Source organism: Camelina sativa, chromosome 16 (assembly GCF_030686135.1).
Source record: "Camelina sativa cultivar CO46 ecotype springtype chromosome 16, ASM3068613v1".
NCBI classification, from domain to species: Eukaryota; Viridiplantae; Streptophyta; class Magnoliopsida; order Brassicales; family Brassicaceae; genus Camelina; species Camelina sativa.
The window spans coordinates 28,315,427-28,341,402 of NC_141895.1; the positions used below are offsets into that span (position 1 = coordinate 28,315,427).

At 36.7% G+C, this 25,976-nt stretch overlaps 8 protein-coding genes and 2 pseudogenes across 11 annotated transcripts; 4 read left to right on the plus strand and 6 right to left on the minus strand.

Annotated features, from left to right (window-relative positions):
- The first annotated feature begins 942 nt into the window (after positions 1 to 942).
- Positions 943 to 3,333, plus strand: LOC104752514 (putative polygalacturonase At1g80170). The gene is made up of 9 exons (XM_010474674.3): positions 943 to 1,250; positions 1,456 to 1,587; positions 1,689 to 1,859; positions 1,944 to 1,964; positions 2,052 to 2,259; positions 2,354 to 2,435; positions 2,511 to 2,619; positions 2,714 to 2,830; positions 2,931 to 3,333. The coding sequence occupies exons 1-9, from the start codon at positions 1,050 to 1,052 to the stop codon at positions 3,225 to 3,227; spliced, it is 1,338 nt and encodes a 445-aa protein (XP_010472976.2). The 5' UTR covers positions 943 to 1,049; the 3' UTR covers positions 3,228 to 3,333.
- Positions 3,334 to 4,254: 921 nt separating this feature from the next.
- LOC104752515 (glyoxylase I 4) lies at positions 4,255 to 6,229 on the minus strand. Of its 2 annotated transcripts, XM_087490790.1 has the most exons (4): positions 5,768 to 6,228; positions 5,575 to 5,680; positions 4,955 to 5,241; positions 4,255 to 4,650 (listed from the first exon to the last, which is right to left on the minus strand). In XM_087490790.1, exons 1-3 carry the CDS (start codon positions 5,920 to 5,922, stop codon positions 4,990 to 4,992), a joined length of 513 nt encoding a protein of 170 aa, XP_087346916.1. In that variant the 5' UTR covers positions 5,923 to 6,228; the 3' UTR covers positions 4,255 to 4,650; positions 4,955 to 4,989. The 2 variants fall into 2 exon arrangements, with proteins under 2 accessions (XP_087346916.1, XP_010472977.1); XM_010474675.3 differs by lacking the exon at positions 4,255 to 4,650 and having other exon boundaries at positions 4,861 to 5,241; positions 5,768 to 6,229.
- On the plus strand, positions 4,429 to 4,784 carry LOC109129392 (uncharacterized). The gene has a single exon (XM_019237429.2). It carries the CDS (start codon positions 4,429 to 4,431, stop codon positions 4,624 to 4,626), a length of 198 nt encoding a protein of 65 aa, XP_019092974.1. The 3' UTR covers positions 4,627 to 4,784.
- Positions 6,230 to 6,608: 379 nt separating the features above from the next.
- LOC104752516 (pentatricopeptide repeat-containing protein At1g80150, mitochondrial) lies at positions 6,609 to 8,744 on the minus strand. Its single transcript, XM_010474677.3, has 2 exons — positions 6,982 to 8,744; positions 6,609 to 6,872 (listed from the first exon to the last, which is right to left on the minus strand). Exon 1 carries the CDS (start codon positions 8,386 to 8,388, stop codon positions 7,213 to 7,215), a length of 1,176 nt encoding a protein of 391 aa, XP_010472979.1. The 5' UTR covers positions 8,389 to 8,744; the 3' UTR covers positions 6,609 to 6,872; positions 6,982 to 7,212.
- A 99-nt stretch (positions 8,745 to 8,843) lies between these two features.
- Positions 8,844 to 11,895, minus strand: LOC104752517 (putative polygalacturonase At3g15720). 2 transcript variants are annotated; one of them, XM_019237983.2, is made up of 9 exons: positions 10,954 to 11,895; positions 10,754 to 10,864; positions 10,533 to 10,670; positions 10,208 to 10,384; positions 10,063 to 10,086; positions 9,770 to 9,977; positions 9,565 to 9,646; positions 9,265 to 9,461; positions 8,844 to 9,157 (listed from the first exon to the last, which is right to left on the minus strand). In XM_019237983.2, the coding sequence occupies exons 1-9, from the start codon at positions 10,954 to 10,956 to the stop codon at positions 9,078 to 9,080; spliced, it is 1,020 nt and encodes a 339-aa protein (XP_019093528.1). In that variant the 5' UTR covers positions 10,957 to 11,895; the 3' UTR covers positions 8,844 to 9,077. The 2 variants fall into 2 exon arrangements, with proteins under 2 accessions (XP_019093528.1, XP_087349585.1); XM_087493459.1 differs by having other exon boundaries at positions 8,877 to 9,157; positions 9,239 to 9,461; positions 10,954 to 11,824.
- Positions 11,896 to 13,752: 1,857 nt separating this feature from the next.
- LOC104752519 (EPIDERMAL PATTERNING FACTOR-like protein 8) lies at positions 13,753 to 14,188 on the plus strand (annotated as a pseudogene).
- A 1,299-nt stretch (positions 14,189 to 15,487) lies between these two features.
- Positions 15,488 to 17,130, plus strand: LOC104752520 (uncharacterized; annotated as a pseudogene). Its single transcript, XR_015585481.1, has 3 exons — positions 15,488 to 16,187; positions 16,471 to 16,650; positions 16,767 to 17,130. The product of XR_015585481.1 is annotated as an uncharacterized LOC104752520 (transcript).
- Positions 17,131 to 18,035: 905 nt separating this feature from the next.
- LOC104752521 (protein LURP-one-related 5) lies at positions 18,036 to 19,165 on the minus strand. Its single transcript, XM_010474685.3, has 2 exons — positions 18,778 to 19,165; positions 18,036 to 18,660 (listed from the first exon to the last, which is right to left on the minus strand). Exons 1-2 carry the CDS (start codon positions 19,003 to 19,005, stop codon positions 18,256 to 18,258), a joined length of 633 nt encoding a protein of 210 aa, XP_010472987.1. The 5' UTR covers positions 19,006 to 19,165; the 3' UTR covers positions 18,036 to 18,255.
- Positions 19,166 to 21,660: 2,495 nt separating this feature from the next.
- On the minus strand, positions 21,661 to 23,218 carry LOC104752522 (F-box protein PP2-B11-like). The gene is made up of 3 exons (XM_010474686.3): positions 22,810 to 23,218; positions 22,350 to 22,468; positions 21,661 to 22,260 (listed from the first exon to the last, which is right to left on the minus strand). Exons 1-3 carry the CDS (start codon positions 23,050 to 23,052, stop codon positions 21,834 to 21,836), a joined length of 789 nt encoding a protein of 262 aa, XP_010472988.2. The 5' UTR covers positions 23,053 to 23,218; the 3' UTR covers positions 21,661 to 21,833.
- A 387-nt stretch (positions 23,219 to 23,605) lies between these two features.
- Positions 23,606 to 24,835, minus strand: LOC104754059 (pseudo histidine-containing phosphotransfer protein 6-like). The gene is made up of 4 exons (XM_087493422.1): positions 24,400 to 24,835; positions 24,154 to 24,297; positions 23,964 to 24,036; positions 23,606 to 23,832 (listed from the first exon to the last, which is right to left on the minus strand). Exons 1-4 carry the CDS (start codon positions 24,597 to 24,599, stop codon positions 23,785 to 23,787), a joined length of 465 nt encoding a protein of 154 aa, XP_087349548.1. The 5' UTR covers positions 24,600 to 24,835; the 3' UTR covers positions 23,606 to 23,784.
- Between the last annotated feature and the right edge of the window lie 1,141 nt (positions 24,836 to 25,976).

The window sequence follows — 25,976 nt, forward strand, 5'->3', positions numbered from 1 at the left end:
GCTAATTTATCTTGGACAAATTTCTGCTCATGTAAAGAATGAGCAAAATATTATAAGATAAGTATCCATAACTACTAATCCACATGATTGATATTCAATGTTCTAAATAAATCAATGTTGTTAATTTTTATTTTGTTTATTAACCACTTATGAGTGTATATGTTTCTGGACCAACACAAAATATGAAGCAAGGAGCTCATGGTGTCTATGGATTTAATTGTGTGGATGTTGTATGATGATTCTTTGGTCTGTCTACATTGGTATCCACAAAAAAATATCCACATGATCACATCCATAGCCACCATTCAACTGCTATTCTTCAGCTTAATGTCTAGATATGCTTTGTAAATCCATGGAGACCTATCCACAGTTTTTCTATCCACTAAACTTTGTTTTTTTTTTTTAAAGTGAATAGTTTTGGTTTTAGGTTCAAGGGTTTATGTTCTAGGATTTAAAATTTAGAATTAAAGGGTTTTGTACTTATTTGGTCTATGTTGTGTTATGGATAATATGCTATGGATAAAGATCTAACCAAATTTATGTATGTATATTTTGTATGAATAAACACAAGTAACTATCTATTAACAATACTGCAATTGATTATCCACTTATAATTGAACAAATATTCAACGACTAATAGATACTGTAAAATCTAAAAATTCATAAAAAAATATAGCAATATGTATCTTAAAATGTAGAAAATATATAATCATAACATATTTTATATAAATAAATAGAAAATTTGTTTTATGATAACAAATAAATATATTTTACTTTGTTAAAGTGTTAACAACAAAAAAGAAGAGAAAAAGAGAAAAAAGAAGGAGAGAAAGAGAGGTAAGTTGTTAGTAAGGGCAAAAATGTAAAAGGAAAATGGACAGATAAGCAAAAAACTTAGGAAAGTATATCCTGAGTGAAAAGTGGGTTTTTGTGACAGAACTCAACCTAAAGTGGGTTTTTCATGACATTCACCCTAAAATCTTTTAGTTTATAAAACACACTCGTGGCCCGTGGGGGTCGTCCTTAACTAAAAACAGAACGCTCAAATCATGAGTTTTGTTGTCAATCGTTTCCTATTCTTAATACTAGCTATTGTATTCTCAGTCGCTCTGACCGCAAACGCGAATTCATTCGAATCGCTTCTCCAGCTCCCGCGAAGACAAAAGCGTTCGACCCGACCCAGATCCGAACGGCTCCTCCACGTCGGCCATTTCGGTGCCAAAGGCAATGGCTTCACCGACGACACTCAGGTAAATGATTCTCTCTCAACCCTCCCTCCCTCCCTCTCAAGAACACTTCTTGCTTTACATACACTAGTGTCAATTTTAGCAATCTTGATTTTTTTTTTCAATTCAAATCTTGAAACTTTGTCGGATTTCGGAAAGCAGACATCGCTGGTAATTGTGTCGGAATGATAAATAAATGTGATTAAAAAAATAAATATATGGTAAGCAGGCGTTTGCAGATGCTTGGAAGGCAGCTTGTTCATCCAAAGCCAAAACCAGAATCTTGGTTCCAGAGAATTACACTTCCCTCGTCCTCCCCATTGATCTTTCTGGACCTTGTAAATCAAGACTCACACTGCAGGTTTTTTTTAATAAAATGCTTCCCAACAAGAATCTCTCAGTGAGATAATTTTCAGATTATTCTCTTAATTGCTTTCTGCTCTTTTTTTTCCCCCCAATTAGATCTCTGGTACTATCATTGCTCCGGATGATCCAGATGCTTGGGAAGGCCTAAACCGCCGGAAATGGCTTTACTTCCATGGCGTCAGCCGCTTTACTGTTGAAGGAGGCGGCACTGTTAATGGAATGGGTCAAGAATGGTGGAGAATATCTTGCAAACGCAATCATTCCAACGTTTGTTGCTTTTTTTTTACTCTTTTCCTTTCAATATGTTAAGAAATGTTTTCTCACACTTGTTTCAACCATCTTTTATTGCAGCCTTGTCGAGGCGCTCCAACGGTAAGCTTCCTATTGGTTTCTCTCTGTTTGGTATGGTTACTTTGTTTTGATACAAACAAAAGTAAGACTCTGTCTCCTTGTGTATAGGCCTTAACATTCCACAAGTGCAAAAATATGAAACTTGAAAACCTCAATGTGATTGATAGTCAGCAGATGCATATTGCCTTCACTAGCTGTCGTCGTGTGACCATCTCTCGTTTAAAGGTCATAGCTCCTGCTACTAGTCCTAATACTGATGGAATTCACATAAGCGTTTCTCGTGGTATCGTGATAGACAACACCACTGTCAGTACAGGTCAGTCTACTTACTTAACCAGACCTTGAATCTTATTAGTATTTTCTTTATTGTTGATTAATATATATATATATATCACTTCTGTTTTGAGTAGGAGATGACTGTGTTTCGATAGTTAAAAACTCGTCACAAATCTCCATCAGCAACATCGTGTGTGGTCCTGGCCATGGCATAAGGTAACCTATCTTTATCCAGGCAGATATAACAAACAGACAAAAGCATAATCTTAATTTTTCTTTTTTTTTCTGTAGCATTGGAAGCATAGGGAAATCAAAATCTTGGGAAGAAGTTAAAGACGTATTGGTTGATACGGCCTCTATCTCTGACACTGATAATGGTGTTCGAATCAAAACATGGCAGGTGATTTTTTCCTATCAGAGCTTCACTTCACCTTATGACATTAAAAGAACTTAACTTGCTTGCTCTTGCTCACTCCTTTTAAGTTTTTAACCAGGGAGGAAGTGGTTTGGTCTCAAAAATCATATTTAGGAATATCAAGATGAAGAATGTGTCGAACCCCATCATCATCGATCAGTATTACTGCGATTCCCGGAAGCCGTGTGCGAATCAGGTAAAGAACACCCGAACGTGTGCCGTTTCTTTGTACAACAATGTCTTAAATATTGATCCAACCTGAAGTTTTTTTCTAAACTAAAAAAAAAAAACTGCAGACATCAGCTGTTACCATTGAGAACATCTCATTTGTTCGCGTGAGAGGCACTTCAGCATCAAAAGAAGCAATCAAGATATCTTGCAGCGATAGTTCACCATGTCGCAACATTCTTCTACAAGACATTGATCTTGAACCGTTAGACGGTGATGGTTTGACAGAGTCTTTCTGTTGGAAAGCTTATGGTGCGAGTTCGGGGCAAGTGTACCCTCCTTCTTGCCTCTCAGAGTCAGAGGATGAGACAAACGTCTTGGAACAGTCGGTTCAGTCCGGCGGGATCACATCTGCTTACCTTTGAACTCATGTTTTCAGATTGCCACGTGTCAGTGTATACGTCAAATGTTTTTTTTTTATATACACAGTACTATATGATTTCACGTTATAGCAAATTCACACTTCACCAATCATGAGCTTCTCATTTATGAATCCCGGGGCTTTGCACTCAACTTATTGAAAAAGAAAAAACAATACAATAATGGATGTAAAAGCTCACGGTTGTTGAGGAGATTAGAAGCTATTAAGAGAAAAATCAAGTCAAAACCTTGGCATCAGTACTAAAACACTATGGAGAAAATGGCTGAAGCACCAAAACTATGAGAAATATAAGTAATGAGCCAAAATAAAGGGGAGCACATGCATTAACTAAGTTTGTAAAAAACAATAACAGAGGGTCTACATTCGAATAAGCGAAAATTTCAAGGAACATTGCTAAAGGGATGATAGATAATATAAACTCATAATATGACCTTTTGAGCCTAAACTCTCGGATCCATGTAGTGTAGCCCATTTATAAGAACACCGGAGTATATCAAAACAGAAACAATTATGAAAAGAAACGGCCCATTATCATACAAATTAAGGAATTCACAATTATTATTAAAGAACAAAATTAGAGAGAGGGGAAGTCACACCGACATCATCGGAGCTACGACACGAAAACGACCGCGGTGGATGATAACTTTCGGTGGCGTTATCTTATAGCCGTTAGGTCTACTATATAATAGACCTGTTGAGTAATGAGTAATCAATTCCACTTGTTAGGTTAGATTTCATGTATGCCTTTCCTTTTTCAAAGAGAACCTTAGATTTGATGCTTAATTAATTCCTTTGTTTAAATAGAAACGTATTTTATGTATTCTTTTTGATCTAGCGAATATCACAAAAGCTTGAAGTTAGGAAGATTTAATTAATTAATTGCTGATATTTTTGTTTTGTTGTTGTTTACTTTGGTTTAGATTTTTTATGTGGATAAGTGATGAGAGGAGATGGTTTTACTAATATTAGCCCTATTCTATCTAAAACTTCAAAATTCAACATTCGATCTCTTCTTCTTACTAGTTAAATTATTCCTTTCAATTCCGTAGGGATTTAAAAGACCACTTAGGCATATATACCAACAATCCTATAAATTACACCCCCAAACACATAAAACTCTCACCACCAGCCAAATTATCAAAGTCACCCAAAACACACACAAAATACACATCAAGATTAGGAAAATGAGTTCCATACAACAACTTTCTGTGCACAGGACCAACTCCAAGGTCATTACAGAGAAGAGAAGATCAGTCACAATCCCTTCGAATAAGCTAGAGAGCAAGCCAACGATTCATGATGTCGACAAATGCGCCGAACCTTTCATCCAAAACTTCCGGCGACAGCTTCTTCTTCAGTGCGATAACATCCTCCGGCCCTAGAGGAGGTCTTTGATACATATATTACTGTTACGTAAAATAGATGTAGCATGTCAGAGATAACATGTCTTATTTGACTTATCTTCCTAAGCTTAGGCGATTTCAAATGTATTATGACATTTCTTATAAAATCATAATTCTACCACAAGTTTTAGAAGGAACCAATTTTGTTTCTTAACTACTGGTACATAGACTAGAGTGAAGCAAATGGTCATTTTCCAGCTTGAGGAATCGGAATCACATCAACTTCTGTCTTACTTATTAGAATTATTAGATGCAATATTTATACACACACGCAATCAAAGAGACAAACACATCACAAGTTATCTACCAAACAGAATTTAAGGAGATGGGCAGACACGAGAACTAGGGGTGGATTTGAGTTTTTTGCGATGGCTGGACCAGCTGGCGGATATTGACTCGAGAGCAGGAACGAGCCATCTCTCCGGCAAGAGGGACAACGGGGAGGCTATCGCAGTTGCATATCTCAATCATGAAGCCATCAGGGTCGTGGAAGAAGAGTTGGTCCACTTGGATTCCTCCTTCTTCCACCACTGCTCTGACGTACTTTATCTCCATTTCCTTGAGCTTCTTCTCCACCGTTTCCATGCTTTCGCACTGCATTCAACACACAAATCTCTTTTATTGTTATTTTTTGTGTCAAATTATGTGGTCTCAGATTTCAATTATGTGGATTAATGCTAAAATCTATCTGCATACTGTAATAATAATTAAAAAAAAAAACTTAAAAGAGCTCCAGTTCAAATAAAATCATGCATCTTGTTACATTTTCTGAAAGTATATATTCTAAATGAAATTGATGATAGATCAGAACACTAATAGAGTTTGTATTATGGATACCTAATCTGTGCAGAAGGGGTAAGTGAGTACACGCATGTTAAAAGTATATTGGAGGGTCAAAAAATGAAAAGAAGATGGTAATCTATCTACCTGGAAAGAAATGTGATTATCTTTGGGATTAATCTCAGATTTCTTCAGTAATTTCTCAGGTTCAGAAGATTGAAGAAGATGGATACCCATTCCATGTCCAAACAACCTACTCACACACAAAAAAAAAAAACATAATTTCGTTATTAACATTTCAAAAGATATAATATACATGTACGTTATATATGGTATGTACCAAGCGCCATCGAAATCAAAAGAGCCAGGTCTACGAATCGGTAGGAACCCTAAAACGTTATGGTAAAAGCTCATGGATTCCTCCACGGATCGACATAGAAGAGATATGTGATTCAACGACTTGATATGCAGAGGGTTTCCCATGTTTTCCTTCATTTTTCCCAGAGAAACAAAATCCAAAGCAGAACAGAACAGAAACAGAAACAGAACAGAACAAAAAAGAACAGAACAGAACAGAACAGAAAATAACAGAGCAGAACTCCGCCTCGATGGTACCAACAAAGCTTCGAATCCGAAATCTACGACGTTAACTATAATGAATTTAAGGATTGATCGATTCAGGAGGAAGATGATTTTATTAGAATTGTCTAAATGTACACGTGTATGTATATATAAATATGTGTGTGTCGTGATCGAGTTAACTACGGAACTTACCTTAGGATGGCGATGATGCCTATGTATGTCTCTATACACTTTATGCGTCAGTTTTTTTATATATATACTTATGTTGTATCATTACCACCCAAGGTATTATTCATCGTTTTGGAATTGAGGATACGTCTTATATCTTGGATCTTCAAATTCAGAAATTTCAATCATATAAAACACCCTCAATCAACTAGACCCACGTTCCCATAACGCCTTTTCATAAAACAAACAATTTTGGAATTGTGTTTCTTACGTAAAAGATATTTCCAAAATTACAATGCTAAAAAATTTACCGCCATAAAATCTACCATCACAAGTCAGAAACCAGGTGTTGAAGCATCACCAGACAGACGTTTTGAGTAGACAATAATATGTTACTAATTAAGTTTGCTTTGTCATTTGTGGGTTCAAAGTTTCCACAAACAATAAATAATTATGCATTGATCGGTTGTCTCTGTTCTCTTTTTCTGTTGTTTACATTCGTGTGCTATATTAGCAGGAAAAGCTATCAACGCCTATGTTTTAGGTTTAACGCCTTTTACTTTGGCTGGACGAAGCTAAGAACATAACTGATTTTCCCAGGGCTCGTTGCTTTAGCGAAGCGTTTGCATCATCAGACAAAGATCCTACCGGTTTCTTCTGCACACGGACTTTGCGTATGCCATTTTGCTCTCGAGCTGAATTCAAAAGAAGAAATAAGATGTTTGCAGTTAGCATAACGAAAATGTAAACCAGATCTTTACAATCAAAACATCATTTAGCAGAGAGACACTATTTTTTACTTACTGGGTATCCATTGGAGTTTCCAAATCACCCTGGCCTTTATTATCACGGAGCAACTAATAGTTGAATCCGATAAGAAGATAAATGTACCTCCTGATATGGGACTACATCCAATTTCCAGTTCAGCCCCCAAAGCTATACAAAACAAACTCAGGAGAAAGAAAGAAAGAAAGAATCCTGTGGCCGCCTTGTCGTGTAGATGTAGCAAATTTTGTTCCATTTCAATGTAAAATATTACAAAATGGACTTAAGGGAGACCAACTGTTTTGACCTGAACGGAGGCACTCGTTTTTGAACTAACGCCATGATCGACTTAGCCTGATCAAGCTGGCCCTTTTTCACAAGCCCTTTGAGCAGCATATCAACTGTGTCCAAGTTCGGGTACCACTTCTTTCTCATACAATCCTTGCACATGGTATAAGCCAGATCAAAGTTTCCTGCCTTGCACAGATAGTGAATCATCGTCTGGTAGATCTTGAGGTTGGGTTTGTACCCTTTACCGTGCATTGCTGTATAAACCCTTTCGGCCATCTCAGGAAACCTCGCAATGAAAAACCCTTTGATAACCATGTTATACGTTATGTTGTCCGGTTCCACCTGCAGTCTCGGCATCAACATCAACAGATCATTCGCATCCCAAGCACGTCCCCTATTCACTAAGAACTGGATCCTAATATTAAAAGTGGTGAGATTAGGCCTGCAGCCCTTGAGGACCATAAGGTTCCACAACCCATTCCCAATCACACACCTCTCGTGCTTGTAAAACGCAGATATAAGTGTAGTATAAGTAACAACATCAGGTTTTAACCGTGATTTCTCCATCTGCCGCATAGCCATATAAGCGCCGTCAAGTATACCCAAGTCACAGAAAGATTTAATGGCAATGTTAAAAGAAACAGCATCAATATCAATGCCATACATAGATGGGGCGTCGTGAAGAAACTCCCGGATGGTGTGTAGATCAGGTTTGAAAGATAAGACTTGAAGCGCGGCATTGAAGGACTTAACGGTTCTTTTGCAACCGTGTGAATCCATATTGTAGAAAGTGTCAAGTGCTTGCTTGGTCATTCCAGCCTTGCCATACAACATAATAATCCTAACAACGAAACCCTCACGCCTACCTTGTGGAAGTGTCTTCTGATGCTCAAGCAGATCCTCGACGAAATCAAACCGGCGTGCACCAGCTAACCTAGAAACCGTATCTTCAAAAGCAAATCTGTTTTCAATCACCAAACGGTTTGTGGCGTTAGCTTTGAAGAGATTGAATAGCTTCTCAGGGTCTCGCTCAGATTTAAGCTTGACGAGGGCTGGCTCCTCAAGAACACCACCTTGGATCTGATTCGAAACACGACAGGTGGTGGCTGCTATAGAAGAATGGCAGAATCTGCGAATGGTTCGCAGAGATAGCATGATCCCTCGAGCCTAAACATACCCGTATAGTGAACCCGTTAACATCAAAATCTTCCAAGAAATTTGCAATTAGTTGTTAAGATCGATCTACCAACCCAATCTATTCCACAAATACGAGACCGAAGAGTTCAGCAAACCCTCGACATCCATATCTACCTCAATCGCAACAAAAAAAAAAAAACCTAAAACCCGATGCGATTTAACAAAACAGCCATATCTGTAAAAAACCCTTTCCCACGGCGAATTTAAGAACACAGCCCAACTTTAGCTCAGATCGCTATGACCGGAAAAGGGAGAAATTTTGATCTGAGATGGAGGAGATCAACAGGAGGCTAACGACGGAGACATACGACGGAGGTTTAAGGTTTAAGGTTTTTTGGGTTTGAGTAAACGATTTGGATCGACTCTTTTTGGGCCTCTTTTTTTTATTTGGGCTTACATTTTTATATCAGGGCTTTTGTATTAACTTTGAAATTCTTCTCTATTCCAATATGACCAATATACTTACACAGTATTTCAATTTACACCCCCAACATATTAGCTAAAGACAGGAGGAAGGTCGGATGATGCCTTGTGCGGAGCCCTGAACAAAAGAGCAGAGAGAGGAGACAGAATCAATTCCATCGGCCGGAGATAAGTCAATGTCTCTCATGAAAAGGTTGGAACATGGAACACTCTCCCCTGAACAATCAAGCTTCATTGCCACCTTTGTAGCCGATGTTCCACTCATCTTCATGTATCTCACTTTCTCTATGTGAACTGCCTTTCTCTGTTTTACAACATTACACTTTTACCATTAGCTCATCTTTCATCTACATTTAGATAGAACTTTTAAAAAAAAGATTGTTACAGTTTGAGGGCAGTTAGGGGCGCAACCGTAGAACTGATCAATGATGATGGGGTTTTGTACAGACGAGAAACGAATGTCGAAGAACTCGATTCCTCGGACGTAACCAGTTCCTCCAGGCCACGTCTTTATTCGAGCTCCGTTTGTTGTTCCTGTGAAGTTAACGTGCCACACACGTATGTTTTCCACTGCTACCTCTGTTCCTCCTCTACCTAAACTCCCAACGCTGTTTCACATTTCTTCTTAGTTTCTTTTCCTTTTCTTCTAATTTAACAAAAACATTTTGAAAGTATAAGATTTCGAGATTGCTAGAGAAAAATATTAGCCACCTTACACCGTGACCAGGTCCGCAGTTCACAAAGGAAACAGTCACATTATTCACTTGATCACCGATAGACACACAATCGTCACCTATATAATTAAGGAAAATGTAAGAAAAACCAAAGAAACTAACTAACCAGTTAAACCTTTATTGGATGTGTCCATGGATCAAGATTTATTAATTATTGTTTTGGTTAGGTAAGAAAAATTTACCAGCGGCGATGTCAGAATGATTAATAGAAACGGAGGTGGAAGATGTGATGTGAATGCCGTCGGTGTTAGGGCTAGCCTCCGGTGAGGTTATTTTGATATCACTGATATACACATTTTGGCTTCCCATCACAAGAACATGGGTTTGTGCACTATCTCTGAATCTCAAACTCTTTAATGTTACATTTCCGCAGTTGCTAAATGTCATCATCTGCGGTTAAAGTATATATATATCGTTATTGAGTCGTCCCAGTTTGTTACATACTACTATTTTCTTTTGTAAAAAGTAAACTTACCGTTGGTGCAAGCCAGATGCAATTCTGAGACACCGAGTATATATGGTTAGTTATGATACATTTACTATAACAAAAAAAAAAAAAAAAAAAAAATTAAAAAATTAAAAAATAAATCAAAAGGTTAAAAAAAAGAAAATATAATTACGGGTCCGGGATGATCTCTGCAATGAATATCCCACCATGCTTTGCCTTGGCCGTTCAACAAGCCGCGCCCTACAATTGCAAGTCCATCCACTTGATCGAATATGAGCCATGGTATTACTCCGTTCTCACCATTTTCCCACTTGTTTGGATCACTCTGCGCTATCATCTCTCCATCGATCTATATATATATTACAAAATAATTATTTTGGAGTTTCATATTCGGATTATATATTCTTTTTTTTTTTTTTTCTTTTTTGTTTCGGATTATATATTCATGTAAATGTGTAATAATATCTCTATCAAGTAAAACCGCTGGAGGGATTTACAGTGAAAAGGAGAGGTTTCGGTATGCAAGGTCCCGTGAAGTGAAGGGAGTTGAGGAGGAACACCTTCCCTGCTGGTACATGTACACTCCCCGTTTTGGAGCTTCCCTTACAAGCATTCTCCCACGCCTTTTGGAACGCCTAGTATTTTTTTTTTCCACCAATCAAATGTCCAACGATGTTCACCAAAAGTTAAAACTTTGTATCATGACCAAAAAACTTACAGATGTATCATCGGCAATTCCATCCCCGACCGCTCCATATTTCATCACTGATTCACCATTGCTTAACCAGAGAAGTCCTAAAATTGCAACGAGTACTAACAAACCACGGTCCTACACATTCATACAAAAAAAAAAAAAGAGGATTAATTTTTTGAAATCAGGGTCTGTTAGTAGATAGAGACAAATTAAAGAGTCTTCACCATTTTGACGGGAGATGGATTAATCTATGCAGAGTTGAAGTCTGAAATAGTTTCAGATTTTCTTAAGACATATATAAATAAGCTAAGAACATAAGGTATTGATTCAAGCCTCACATTAATAACATAAAAGCATGCATGCATCATCCAAGGATTCTATGTATGTGTTTCATTCGTAGCCTTAATTAAGTTTCCTCTAATATCAAGTGCCACGGAACAGTCTTCTCCATACAAAAAAAAAAAAAAAAAAAAAGTTCGCTGAATTTTCTAGCTATAAACTGGACAACTTCTTTTTATTTAAAAATTAATATCTCGAATTTAGAAAATATTTAATCAACAATTAAATGTGATTACTTAAACGATGTGATGAATTTTAGTTGAAGGATTCTCTGTATGTTCATTTATAACACAATACGTACTGTTCAAGTTTCCCTCTCGTTGGACTAGTAGCTTTTATAACGAAAAGAAAAATTCAATGAATTTTCTAGCTATAAAGGAAACAAAAATATAGCAAATTTTATTAAAATTAATATTTCAAATCTATAAGAAAATAAATTATAACTAAAGGCTTGAAATATAAAGTGTAAACACAGATTTGGGTACAATTCAAAAGCTAGCAAAGACATCGATGCATCCCAAACAAGAGCTCAATGATGGAAAGATTCTCTCTGATCTCTGAACATAGGTAAAACTAAAAGAACACCGATCGAGAAACACTCGGGGGAACAAAAATGAGGGATCTTTGATTTCCAGAGCGAAAAGATAAGAGTTGGACACCAAAATATGATATCATAATCAGATCTGAGTAAAAAGCGTCGAGATCCATATCATAAAATCAAGCCAGAAAAACCCCAAAATCATAAAAATCTCAACTTGTTCGGATCAATGCAAAGGGCATATAAGATAAGTGCATGAATCATTGAGATCTTTTTGCCGTTTCTCCACGTCTTTGCATTTAACCGAAAAGACAATTTAAGGAAGACACACACACACACAAAAAAAGCACGTGGCGAATCCATATATACTGTATTCGTTCTTTAATTATCCCGCAATTCACGTTTCACAACACAAATGTATACGTTTAACTTGTGCTCACTTATTTATAATTTTAGTAATATATGTTAAAATTTGAAATACGTATATATATAGTATTTGAAACAAAATCTGATGGTTGTATAGAAAGAATTTATTGTCACCAGACTGTGATTAAGAAAGATCACGAGATTCATGTAGCTTCTTTATTTTTTAATGAAACTTGAAAATGTAGCATCAAGTCAGCAGCAACAACGCTTCCCCAAAGTTGAATAAAATTGTCAAGAGACTTGGTGGGAGTTTCCTCCGACAAACTTAAGCCATCTTCTATTGGTCGTTATTTTTGATCCAATGGGCATCCTTCGGCATGTCTATTATCTTCTATCCCCAACTCACATCGTCTCGAGATCATCACAGAGGGCAACATAACTAAATGTTTCTTTTGACTTTGGTTTTCCCTTTTCATTCAAATATGGAAAGAACAATAAATTGATATCTTCGCCAAAAAGCTACTACAACCGACAAGGAGTAATACATACAAATACATGGTGATCTTGTTACAAGACTCTCAACTCATAAATTTATATTTACTTTTTTTTTTGGCTACGGGTGTGACATCTTCGTTTAACCATAACGAAAACAGTTGGTTGAGATAAAACTTAAAGATAGGATCCAAACCCATTAAAACATGTCCAACCCCTATAATACCCTGAATAATCAACAAGGGTTTGGTTTCCATTCAATGAGGTATATATATGAATATATAATCCCACTTCTTCGATTCAGTATAATAACTTGAATGGTTTAAATCTAGGTTGCATGGAAACGGAAACGGATACGAATACGCGGAAACGAAACGTTTCGGAAACGAGGAACGGTTTTTTTCAAAAATTAGGAAATGAAACGTTTTGGAAACGTATGTACATATACATATACATATATATATAGATTTATATTTATATATATATATATAATAAAACACCAAACATAAAAACCATATCAAAAAGCCTCAAACAATAAAACTTCAAATATAAATATTAAAAAATTGAATTAAAACACTAATAATATTATATATTTATATTTATAATGAAGTTTTATATTTTAAAATATTTATTTATTAAGTTTCAAATTAAAAAAGAAGTTTCCGTCGTGTTTCCAAAACGGAAATGAAGTTTCTATCGTGTTTCCAAACATAAATTTCTAGAAATCGTGTTTCTGTGCATTGTTTCCGAGTTTCCACAAGTTTCTGTTTCCGAAACGTTTCGGAAACAGAAAATGGACCTCGAAAAGAGTTTTCATGCAACATAGGTTTAAATACACAAAGTATGTAAAAACATGCGGCCGTCTAATTAGCATGCAATTACACGCTTTGCTGACCAATAGCCATGGAGCCTTTTTTTGTTATTTTCAAAAATAAAAACAGAAAGAAAAAAAAAACTCCGTGTTCGTTGAAATTAGGGTTGTTGTCTTTGGTGTGTAGTACCACACAAAAAAGTGAGACAGAGAGTTAACATGATGACGATAATGGGTGTTGGAGATCAAACGAGTTCGACGGAATAATAAGTTGAAAATTATAAAAATCATGAAAATCTAGATAAGTTAAGAAGTTAGTTGATGAATATTTACATTTATTTTTGAATTCTAATTTACATTTACACATGCTCTTTTCCCAAAAGCAATACATGTGTGGGGTAGACCTAAGCATGTGTAGTATACGCTATTGCTCTATACAACTCTAGCGCGCTTTGGGGTTTGATAAAAAGTGAAGACATGATCTCGTCAAGAAAATATAAACGATGTGGTTCAGGAGCTGCATTGTTCATTGCCTATATCTTCTTCTTCTTGATCTCTCTCATGTCTTTACACTACGTATCTGGTATAGATCCAAATCCTTAAAAAAAAAAAAAAAAATTGAAAATTAATCCTTACAAATTATTTCCCCTTTGAGTAAACTATAATTAAATCTGTTTTATTAATCACTTTCTGGTTTATATATATGTAGCAGGTGATGATCATAAACAAAAAGAGAAGGAACCGGTTCGGGGTTCAGAGCCTCCCGAGTGTGCGAACAAGTGCCTGAACTGCAAGCCTTGTCTTCCTTATCTATTTGGCATTCATGATCATGGTGCTCATCATGATGATGATGATAACATATTATCCCGTAAGGTGGGTGTGTAGATGTAGCGACAGAGTATTTGAACCGTGAGAATAGTTTCAAGAATTAAAACATTATGTAAGCGTGTTGCTTCTCATGGATTCATGTTTGATGGTTTTTTTGCTTTTTTCTTTTTGTCGGAAATTCGGAATTATACTATCTTCAAATATATATATATACAATCAGGGAAACTTCTACATATACTCGGCTACTCCTCGCGCGCATGAGTTCATAAATAATGATGGTGTGTGCTACAGTAAGAAAGAAAAATGAAAAAAAAAAAACCGATGGTGTGTTTGTGTGTATCATGCATGTCCGTTTGACGCACCATCCACATGCGTAACAATACTGGTATTGGGCTTTTAATGGGCCTACAGAGGGAGCCTTAACAGATAAAGTGAGGACATGGGCTGACTAATTAAGCGTAAAAGCTTCAGACTCCAGTACCGAAGACTTTTTCTTAAGGTCAAACCACGATTCTTCACCGTACGTTTTTGTTTACCTGTGTGTAAGATAATGACCATCTCAATATATCGCATCTTATTTTTAACTCGACAGCGCCTCCTTAGGATAAGAAATTAATTATCGAATATATCTGCCTCAGGCATCACATCCTAAATAATGATTCCCTTATGTTCATGTAATTATGGGATATATATACCAATCAGATTCATAATTTTAATGTTTGTGACGATATCCATAAATCAGATTTATGATGAATTATTTATCACCTCCGTAACATGATCAGAATCTTGATGTATAGTGTGAAGAATCACCCACGTATCATTTTCTTCTCAAAGCTTCGAAAGAAACCCTTAAAAAAACGTTATTATCTGCTTCTGCTGAATACATTTAATAATCCATATAGCGTGACAAGAGAACAGAGGCCGTAATATAGTTGATAAAAGCATGAGAATGATGACGACGAATGTGAAGCATTGAGAGATTTGTCTCTATCTCCCAAGCATTGAGAGATTTGTCGGCATTCGTCAGCTGAAGTCCATAAACGTGTCGACTGTTGTCTCGGTTCGAGATTGCACTGTAGATTACAGTTACGTTTAGAGTTTGTCTCTATCTCCCAGGCAACCCAGGACCGTCAATTTTTCTCTAAGAAACTATGTAAATGATGGGGACAAAAGGGCGAAAGGTGAGTCCCACTTTCGCCCATGTGGTTGTGGTCAACGTGTCAAAGTACTAGAGGCTCTACGTTTACTACGATATAAATTTTGCTATCAATCTATCTATGGATGGTCTCTCGTCCGTCGAATAGTTTCACTATTTTTTCACTTGGCTGGTGTCAACCAATAATATAAACACTTATCTTTTACAGTCTAAAATTAAATTATGCGGCTTACCATTCATTATATAAAGACTCTAGTAGACGACTGACTACTCATTTATATAAGGTACATATATAAGTGGTGTTAGTTTAATGGAGTTATTAATTTAAAGTAGTTGGCACCCGAGTAGGTTCATCATGTTATTGAGAAGCACATCTGCTCCGATACTGAAGTCGTGGCTTCCACAACACTGCTCGAGAGAATCGTCTCCGGACCAGGAGTCACAGCTCCAGCGCCGGTCAAGATCGTTGTCTCTTTTCTCATCAAAGTCCATAGATGGACACACTGGTGAGCAGTTGCACCAACAAGCTCTCTCCGAGCACAAGGATAGTGTTCTTAAATCAACAGCAAGCAACGAGAACCACAACGAAAATACCATACCACGAAGGCAACGCAGGTCATCCTTAGATGAAACACGTTACACGAAAAAGACGACTTTGGATCCGTCGTCAACTTTCTTAGTGGATAGGCTGTTCTCGAGCTCAGGACTAGGAGAAAAGGCCAGTTATGATGATCGTCTAGAGACTCTTGTGAGTGGTGGTGGGATGGGCAGCAGCGGTGGCAAGATTTGTAACGGCGGTGGTTTCGGTGGAAGTGGTGTTGACGGCGGCGGAAGTGAGGACGCTACCGAATCGTATTACAAGGAGATGATCGACTTGAATCCAGGAAACTCGCTTTTGACTGGAAACTACGCCAAGTTCTTAAAAGAGGTAATTAAGGATTTTATCAAGGAAAACATAGTAAAAAAATATTTTTATCAGCCGTTTATATTTTGGTTTCTTTTAATATATAGGATATTTTATACTACAAGATATTTAATTGTAGAAGATTCATATATAATACACGTGTAAAGAGTGTACTGCATATACGAAAGACAAAGCAAAAAAAAAAACCCCCAGAGTTTTCATGTTTAGTTTCAGGAAAAACCGTAGTCGTAGAAGAGAAGAAAAGAAACGTTGTCATCGAAAAAAACCTAATGTATATGATGAACAGGTGAAAAGAGACATGAAAAAAGCAGAAGAGTATTGTGAAAGAGCGATTTTGGGGAACACCAACGATGGAAACGTTCTTTCTCTATTCTCTATATGCTGATCTCATTTTGCACAACCACCGAGATCGTGAAAGAGCGCACTCGTACTATCAACAAGCCGTCAAAATATCCCCCGAAGATTGGTAATCTTGCATAGATTACCTTCTATAATCAAACCATTTCACAAGCTAATTAAGGACAAATTAATTAAAGACTCGATCGGGATGCTAACAATATTGTTTATAAATTAATGGTGCAGCTATGTGCAAGCTTCATACGCAAGGTTTCTATGGGATGTAGAAGAGGACGAAGATGAAGGAGAAGAAGAAGAAAAAAGTGATGATATTAGCCATGTGCCTCCTCCAATTAACTACCATATTCCGTGATTTTCCCCATCACAATTCTCTTAGCGCATCATCGTAACTAATAAGACACATGTCTACACCATCCCGTATGTTCGTATTAAGATAAATAACATATAGATGCATGTTTAATACTCTTATGCAAATGCAATATGCGTGTATGATACATGCATGTTCATAATATTGTGTAATATGGATATGGTTTTCTATGTGTCTCGATGTTGTGTTATATAAAGTATGAAATAGAGAAAACATTAGGCATTTGTTTGTCAAAAGTATGATAGAATTGGTACATATCGATTTTGATGACAACTTGACATCAACCAACTTTAGCCAATACACAGATATTTTCTTGTCAACCAAAATATCTGTCGAGAAAAAGGAAAAAAAAAACCAAAAATATCTCGTTCGTACTTGGGCCTAGACGTTTGAATTCTCGTTAGCAAGCGATTAAGAAACCCGCAGATATTAGTGGGCTATGAATGGGCCATATTTTTATGTTAATGCGGCGGACCATACCACAGAAACTACACAACGATTCTAGGAAAGAGCCGAAGAGGTGTGGAAGATTCATATTCATGTACTTTCCCTCTCTCTAAATAATTGATCTTAGTCCAGCTAAAAGAGGATTTTTTTTTTTTTTGGAACAGTGATCGAATTGAGAGATCAAACACACAGCACTGGCCTTGTATGAATCACAAACTTGTTATTAGTATATTCAAACTTCCTTACTGTTTATTATTGTATGGTCATACACCGACACCGGAAGAGTTTCAGATATTTTTTTCTTTAGAGATGAAACTTTTCCTCCATGTAACCAAGTCAAAGTCGTGAGGAGTTCACACTAGTATAGTTTTGTGCCATAAAATATAGGGGACTATTTGACACAATATTCTATGCTATCCCTATCTCCCATAGATTTGGAGTATTATATATAGTTGAACCGTCCTACAAAGGCTATGACACGGAGAGAGCAATATACTGGACACGGAACACCTTTAAGGGTATTGGTCGCTTTGACTAATGTAAATTTTTACAAATCGTTCGAGCTATACAACTTGTAACTTTTTGCCTAACTCACCTACAAAAGCGAAAATTAAATAGACAAAAAAAGATATTGTTATCTACAACTAACTCCATTGGTAAACACTTTTTGTTCTTCAAAATTCAAAATGAAACAGCTGTAAATTGCGTAATTCAAACCAAACAACTGATTACAACAACATCAAGTGAAAGAAGACGAAATTAGGAGATTTGTCCAAATCGTTACTTTCAAGCCGACAGAGAAACTCAAAATCAAGATTGATAATTATCCTCACTCGGTTTTGCGTCCCACCAAAACAAAAGAAAAGAAGAAAACAAAAGAAAAAAAGGAGAGAAATCAAATCAGTGATCTTCTGCGGAAGGGTGCACCTGTTCTTCACCAAGCTCGAGGAGATCGTCGCCGTATATTTGATCAAGCACAAGAACCAAACCCATGGCAAAGGCTCCATCAAAACCAGGCTTCACGTTCAACGAGAAAACGTCTTTCCCAAGCATCACGTTCGTTGAGGCATCCACTTTGCGCCGTATCTCCGCCACCTTCCGCCTCGTCTCGGCCTCCACAACAGTGCAGCTCCTTTGCCCGAAACTACCTTCGATCAGGTACTCGCCGCACATGTAGTCCCCGTACACCTCCACCGTCACGCTGTTCCTCCCGATTATCGACGATCTCCTGACCCCAAAGATGGGTTTCTGACCGTCCGATCTCTCCCCGAGATAACCTTCCCATCTTCGTCGCAAACTCGGCCTCTGTTTCACCGTTTCGATATTTTTTTTTTAAAAAGGAAAACAGAAACAGAGTAAGTTTCAACTCTAGACGAGTTAACTCAGTTATTCAAAATCTTATAAATCAATAAAAAAAAGCACCTTTCGTCGGAGGGTGAGGAGACAACGGCCGTGGGCGTCCATGAGGACAACTTCGTCGGTGTCGCGGGTGTTGGGGCCACCGTAAGAGTCCACCCGAAAGACCAAGCTGCCCTTGCAGTCATAAACCGTGAAACCATCGCCGGTGAAAAACAGAGAAGTTTTGCGAACAGTGAGGCTCCTTTCTTCCCCGTGAATAAATTCATCGTCGACGAGCAAACCACCCTTCATTTTTTTCGAGTTAATGATGCTTGTTAGTAGCTCTAGAGAAGACTTGCGCTACTAGCTCTTAATTATTATTATTGAGAGAGGGAGGAAAGTGAAGGTTGGGGAAAAAAGAAAGACAACGAGTGCAAGATTTATAAGATTGAAAGACCACGACACGGTCCTCTTTTAAACCAATAAGAATCTTCTTTTTTTATATTTTTTACACCTACGAATTTTACTGTTTAAGCTAATACGTACTTGACACGTGGGGCTGACTCCTCGCCTGATCTTTTTTCATTAAGTACATAGATGTCCACTTTTTTTTTTCTTTTTTTTTTTTTTTATACGTCACGTTAAACGTTTCTAAATGTACTCCTGGCAATTGGTCTGAAGGGAGATAGACGATGCGAGACTGGTCTACTTGTTTGGTTAGGCTCTAAATTTTGAAATTTTTTTCTATTACCTCAACTTGAATCTTTCAACAGAAATGATACATTAGTTGTAAACCAGTATTTTTACTTTTGAATATAATTTAATATTATCTTCAAAAATAAAAAATAAATAAACCTCTCTAATGTACCATCACATATTTCATGTACGATATACAATAATTCCTTTTTGTTTTTTCAGTGTTTCTTTTAATAATGTCTTGAGAAACATTATTAAAAAATAACAAAAAGTTGTACATTTAACAGTTTTCATTTAATATACGTACTTAAATATTACATGCATAATTGGTATACTTTTGAAGATTCTTGTTTGACTGTCTTCGGCAAACCTGTAACCTTTACATTACTTCTTTCTTTCCGATCACTGTTTCTCCTTCACTCCTTTTTCCTATTCTTACAATATTCCTTTTTCCTATTCTTACAATATTCCACATATATTATACAACGATTATACAATCACTACAGATCAAAAGGTTACTTTTATCTTTCTATATCTTTAGTATTTGTTTAAAACAAAGCATCTAACAGCAGTGTGGGCGTCAAAGTTGCATATTATCGATTCCCCCCTCCCCCCCCCCCCCCTTTATGATTAGTTAAATATAACAAACTTAAATCTCATTCTTATAACGTTTCAACATTATGATATTGATGTCTGACGTTTAACATTGCATCTTCTCAACTTTTATAAATTAAAGCTGTATTAGCTTTACAAAATCTTCTCATATCTTAAAAAACCAAAAAGATCATTAAATCTTCACAGAATATTTCGTCGTTGAAATTTTTTATACTCTCTATTGTTTTGTTTCTGAATAAAATATGAACCTTCCATGTTACCATCTAGGTCCATGATCAGCTAAGCTAGTCAATAGTATAGTACCAAACTTGTTTCAAATATTTGGTTCTCAAACGAAACGAATTAAAACTGTGGAAAATGTGTGTTATATCTCGAGCGACCCCATAGGATAATACACATATTTGTTGTGTATATATATATATATATATATTTGCATTATTTCAGTTTTCAAATTGACCCGTCAAGTGGGCATGTATGTATGGGGAATAAAGATTCTCACTCCCATAATTGAAGATATTAATCCTAACGTTCCCATCAAATATTGTATATAGAAGTAGCATATAAATATTTTTCTCAATATTGTAATTTTGGATGATGCCTAGGAGTCTAGCTTGTGAAACATATAATCACTGTCATGGATTGTGAATAACTTATATAACTATCATTTGATCGTAAAGACGTTTTTGAACAATATTTATATATTACTTGTTAGTTGCTACAGTATATAACTGAATTTTGGATTTTGTGGCAGTCATAGAACTTGGAAGAACATGTATAAATTTGTTCTTTTCTGATGGGAGAAAGTTTCTCACATCTATAACTTTTGACAAGATTATATATACATGATGTGTACGAATGGTTCCATGCGTACGTTATAGGTTGCATGGATGCAGTGAGAGATTAGTTGGCTCAACCAACGATCAAGAAGCCTAGATCTCCTTCTCAGTGGAAGGAAAAAAATTGATGAATTCCAATTTTTTTTTTATTGTTCTCTTTCAACATATGTCATGACCATTACGAAATTCATTTAACAGATCAAAGGAGGTAAATTCAATAAAGAAATTTCAGCTTGGGTTTAAATTTAATTTATTTTGAGAAAATAAATAAACTGGTAAACAAAAGAGAACGGGATCTTTTTTAGATATTTTATTTTGTTTGTTTAAGGGATATTTTGCTGAGATATCTAATTAGGTCAAAAGTACACCTGAATTAGGGATTCAAGATTGTTTCAATAAATATATATCTAATTTTAGCTAATTTTGGATGTATAATATAAGTCCAACGTTCGATCTGACCCGATTGAGTAAAAAGAAGAAAACGGGTAGGAATCATAATGGTAAGGTCGGTCTCTAACCTCCAGCAGGACCAGCCAGCACTATGATAACGATATTTAACGCATGTGCACTTAGTTTTCTCAACAATATTTAGATCCGTGCCTGTGTCATTTCTTTTTCCTTCTTCAAACAACATAACATGTATCATGCAATTTTTAATTTGCGGGGTGATTATTAACACCAAACTATATACTAAGTTAGGTAAAAAAACCAGTCTTCATCGTCTAAACAATGGTTAATCTAACTTGGCCCTCAAAACATTACGTGTATTTTTTGTTGGTCAGACACAATTTTCTAGATTATTGCAAACCAGGACAAAAAATTCAAACATAAAATTAATTGTCATAATTTCGAGAATCAAAACACCAGCTCACATAGAAATAGTTTATAAAAAAAACTCTTTATTTTTCTGCAACAAGCCTAGAAAGAAGAAGAAGAAAACAACACAAGATTGAGAATCAAAGAGCACACTGGAAACTGCAAAGGTGGTTAGAATTAGCCAGTAGGATATAACTGGGGCATAGGCCTAATCTCGATACCATAAAGAATCAGGCCTCTCTTCTCAAAAGGCTTCTTAGTCTCCTTGAGGCTCATCTCTATCTCACCCATATCTCCTCTCCTTTTGAAGAAGTGTCCCAACTCCACCTCGTACCAACCATCTCTTCTCATAGCAGCGCACTGAGCTTCTTCTTCAGTGCCTGGATTTTGCATGAGACTCACCAGGGAAGGCTGAACATGATCATCAGTGTCAGCTGGCAAGACAAGGGATGTCTCTACAGGCTGGCGAAAACCGTATGGAGCATCGTTCCACTTAAAGACAAGGTAAGAGGCGTAGAGGGTGTCATCGGAGAGAAGGCTCATGTTAATCTTTCCAGTGATCTCAAGCCACCATACCAAGATCAGCTCAGCAACTTCTACGAATCTGTAAAGATGGAATAACGCAGACGAGGAAGTTTAGAGGTCAACGTCTAGACAAGGATAGGAAAGTAGCTTGTATGGAAAGAAATAGACCTGGTATTAGGTAAAGTGATCCACTGCCAGTATCTTTGGTCATGCCCCCAAACAACACTCAAGGACCTCGCTGCCATTATGTAGCATTTTTTACCGCTCTCTCTCTCTAGAGAAAAGCTCTGCTTTGATTACAGAAATAATGCAGTCAAAATATGATATCACAGGGGAAAACAAAAAAAAAGCATTCCAATGATCATCTTGAAGATATTATAAAGCCTAATAGATTGATTACAAAGGTTATGGATCTTTGAATACAAGGTTACATAGGGAGATTTGCCTGAACAGAGCTTTTAACTTTTGCAGAATCATCTACTTATTAAGTATGAAGATGAAGATGAAGCAAATCCATTCGACCATATATATATGTATATACAACGCTGAGTAGCTAGAATAGACAAAATTGGTTGTGGCAAAACAAGATAGAAATCGGATCAGATCAGATCGCAAAAAAGAAGGTTACCAGATGGGCGTCGTTGAGAAGAAGAGGGTTATGGACGAGGGAGAAGAAGAGTTGTTTCCTGGTGGGAAGACCAGCTGGTGCCGCAAAACCAGCGGGGAAATCAGACGGTAAGAAATGATTCCAGACATTGTCGGATTCTGCGGCGGATCTGAAGATCCTGGAGACCGCCGATGATCGGCAAACGTCGGCAATCGTTGTCAAGGAAAGGATCTTGACGATGCAGTCCTCTGGCAGGTTATTCATTTGCCTGCTCTCCTCACGCAGATTATCTTGTATTATTTTTACCAATCTTTTTCTTTTTCTCGTTAATATGTTTGTACTACGATATGAGCATCAGTGTGTGTATATATATACTAGTATAGTCCCCTACAGAGATTTAATGATTTATTAAGTAAGACGTGGAAGTCGTGCATTTAACTTAAGAGTTAAGATGGATATACACTATCAAAGTGTTAACTTGGTGGCACACCTGTCTTTTTCTTACTCGGTTTCCAGATTTTGCTGCAAATTTTTTGCATGACTAGAGTAAGCAAACCACCCACGTGTCCACATTTCTTTGCTTCCCAACTATTTTATTATACTGTATGTAATTTACTCTTATCCAGGTAAATCAATTTTAATCGTTACATTCGAGACACTTGTGATGATTCTCTAAAACAGATTGAAAAGCTATTTTCTTCCAAAAAAAAAAAAAAAAGAAATCATAATCAAAGATAAACGGGCCATACAGTGGGCCATATTCTTCTTTTATTGTCGCCCATAGCCCAGTTTAATTCTCATATGTAGGAGGAGGATCTGGAAAATACAAAAGGATTTATAATTTAAATTTATGAAGAGATTAACAAAGCATTAGTAGAAAAAGGGTTTTGTTGGATTCGTTAGCTTACAACACACTATCATCACGCACTTATTAGTTTTTCTAATCATCGAGAATTTTATGACCCCAAAAAAAAAAAAAAACACATTATGATAATTCTAAATCGGATATCTGACTCCAGCAGCTAATAGCCTCTGCTGCTCCAGCTGCAACCATTTAAGTAAAAGTGCCACAAACTTATTCACATCAATATCATTATCATCCAGATATATATATATATATATATATATATATATATACAGTATGTGTATAAATTGCTATTAACAAATGAAAGTACCTGGAAGAGTTCATGCATCATGTTCTTGAGGTAATGATACTCATGCTCTGCTACCTCCAGCCCTCTCAAGCACCTGATTTTGAAGCATCATCATTGACAAGTACAAGAGAGCATTTGACTTAGATATTCACCTATTTTCCTAGATTATATTACAAATAATAAAATATAGGTAGCGTTTAATTAGTAGTACCCTGGGCGGTTGCTAAGCTCGGAGGCAGAGCGGAAGGCAACACATACGTTAAGAACCCTACGCGCACCAATGCTGGAACTGCTTCCCACCAGCTGATTCAGGTGCAATCCTATTTTCTTGTAGTCCGAGAATTCTCTATCCATCCTGCAGTTAACAATCATATCATTCATACGGACATATTAATTTCCGAACAAAGATGGATGTTAACACAATACATATATTAAGTAAATAAGAAATGAAACTCACAGCAATAATCTGAGGTTGCGGAGTAGCTTCTCGGATTCATCAAAGTAGATATTAATGACATCATACACAAAGTTTGGTGAAGTCTCATCTTGAAGCTGCTGAAGTTGCAAGAAATGCTCGTCAAGCACTCCCTGGTGGAAAAGGGAGGCTAGGAGCCGGTTGATGTCGGCTTGGAGCCGGTCCACACCCAACCCCAACATCCACAATGGCACACCCGTCTTTCCTCTCTTCAATCTTTCCTCTTGCTTTCGTTTGTGTTTTTGGTTTTTTGTTTTACTATTGAACCGGTCTTGCTTCTACTCCTATAGCTCGCTTTTGGGTTCGTTGAAGGAAGGGTATTTATAAATTATATGCATGACTGAGGTGAGGTGACCCACTTCTTCTATTCAAATTTCTAAGAGTCAGGTTTACCTTTTTTCCCCAACTTTTACTCTTTCTTTCGTTCTATTAGTACATTTTTTTAATTTATCCGTCAGAATGAAACATGAAGTTGTTTCACGCGCGTGTAAAATAAGGGGTTTAGTGGAGGAAATGGGTAACAATCGAGGAGAGTGTGGGGAATAAACCGGACCGTCACAGAAAAAAGCACAACTAATAAACACTGTACAAAGTGTACTTGCTAGACAAATTAAGACTCAGTGACCGGCTACAGCCGCCTGCCGGTTACCCCGCGTGACTCTGCCAATAGCGGCGTTCTTCCCTCCCGACAACCCCCTGCGACCGGCTTATCCTGTCAGATCAGGTTACGCCATCCGCAGCCTCTACATGTTTATATTTCTAAGAGTTAAATATATCTCATCTGCCTTCTTAAATCAACAACATTCCAGCAAAACAAGTATGTACTATTATTATTTTTTCTTCTCACAATTGATATTAATCACTCTGAATAACAAAGTATAACAAAGTATGATCAAATATGGTTTCATTTCTCGGGGAATGAATGCCCATAGAACGAATTAACGATTATATTCTATCAAGTTGTATAACAGAAATGTACATTCGATTAGTATCATAAATTAATCCCCTACTGGCACAAGATATAATACTAGACTAGTAGTTATATATACTTAGATGAAAGTTAAAAAAATGTGGGCATGCATTAGTTTCTGAGACTGTAAACGAAAGAAAGGCCCACACTTTGTTGCTCCCTCGTATTACGCGCGACCTTTCCCACTAACTTTGCAGTGAGTGTTGTTCGCTATTTTCCATGCTTCAAATTCAATCCATCCCTTCTCTATTTCTTCTACCAGCTAAAAAGGTCTTTCTCTTTCTCGATATAATCAATACAATCATATAATTTAAAATGAAACCACACAAGAATACAAGAACTCAAGCACAACACAGAAACATGCGTGAACTGTTTCCCCAAAGAACGTAAAATATTCATGATCAATACTTAAACACCAAAGATTACAAGTCCTTTAACTAGTTTTTAATCCTAATGTCAGTACTTTGTAATTATTTTTGACCGGAAATTTTGTACCATACACTTAGTAAACAACAACCTGCTGCCGTATATGTATAGACTATAGAGTAATAGAGATGGTTTAGTCAGTATTTTAAACCTCAAAGAAGGA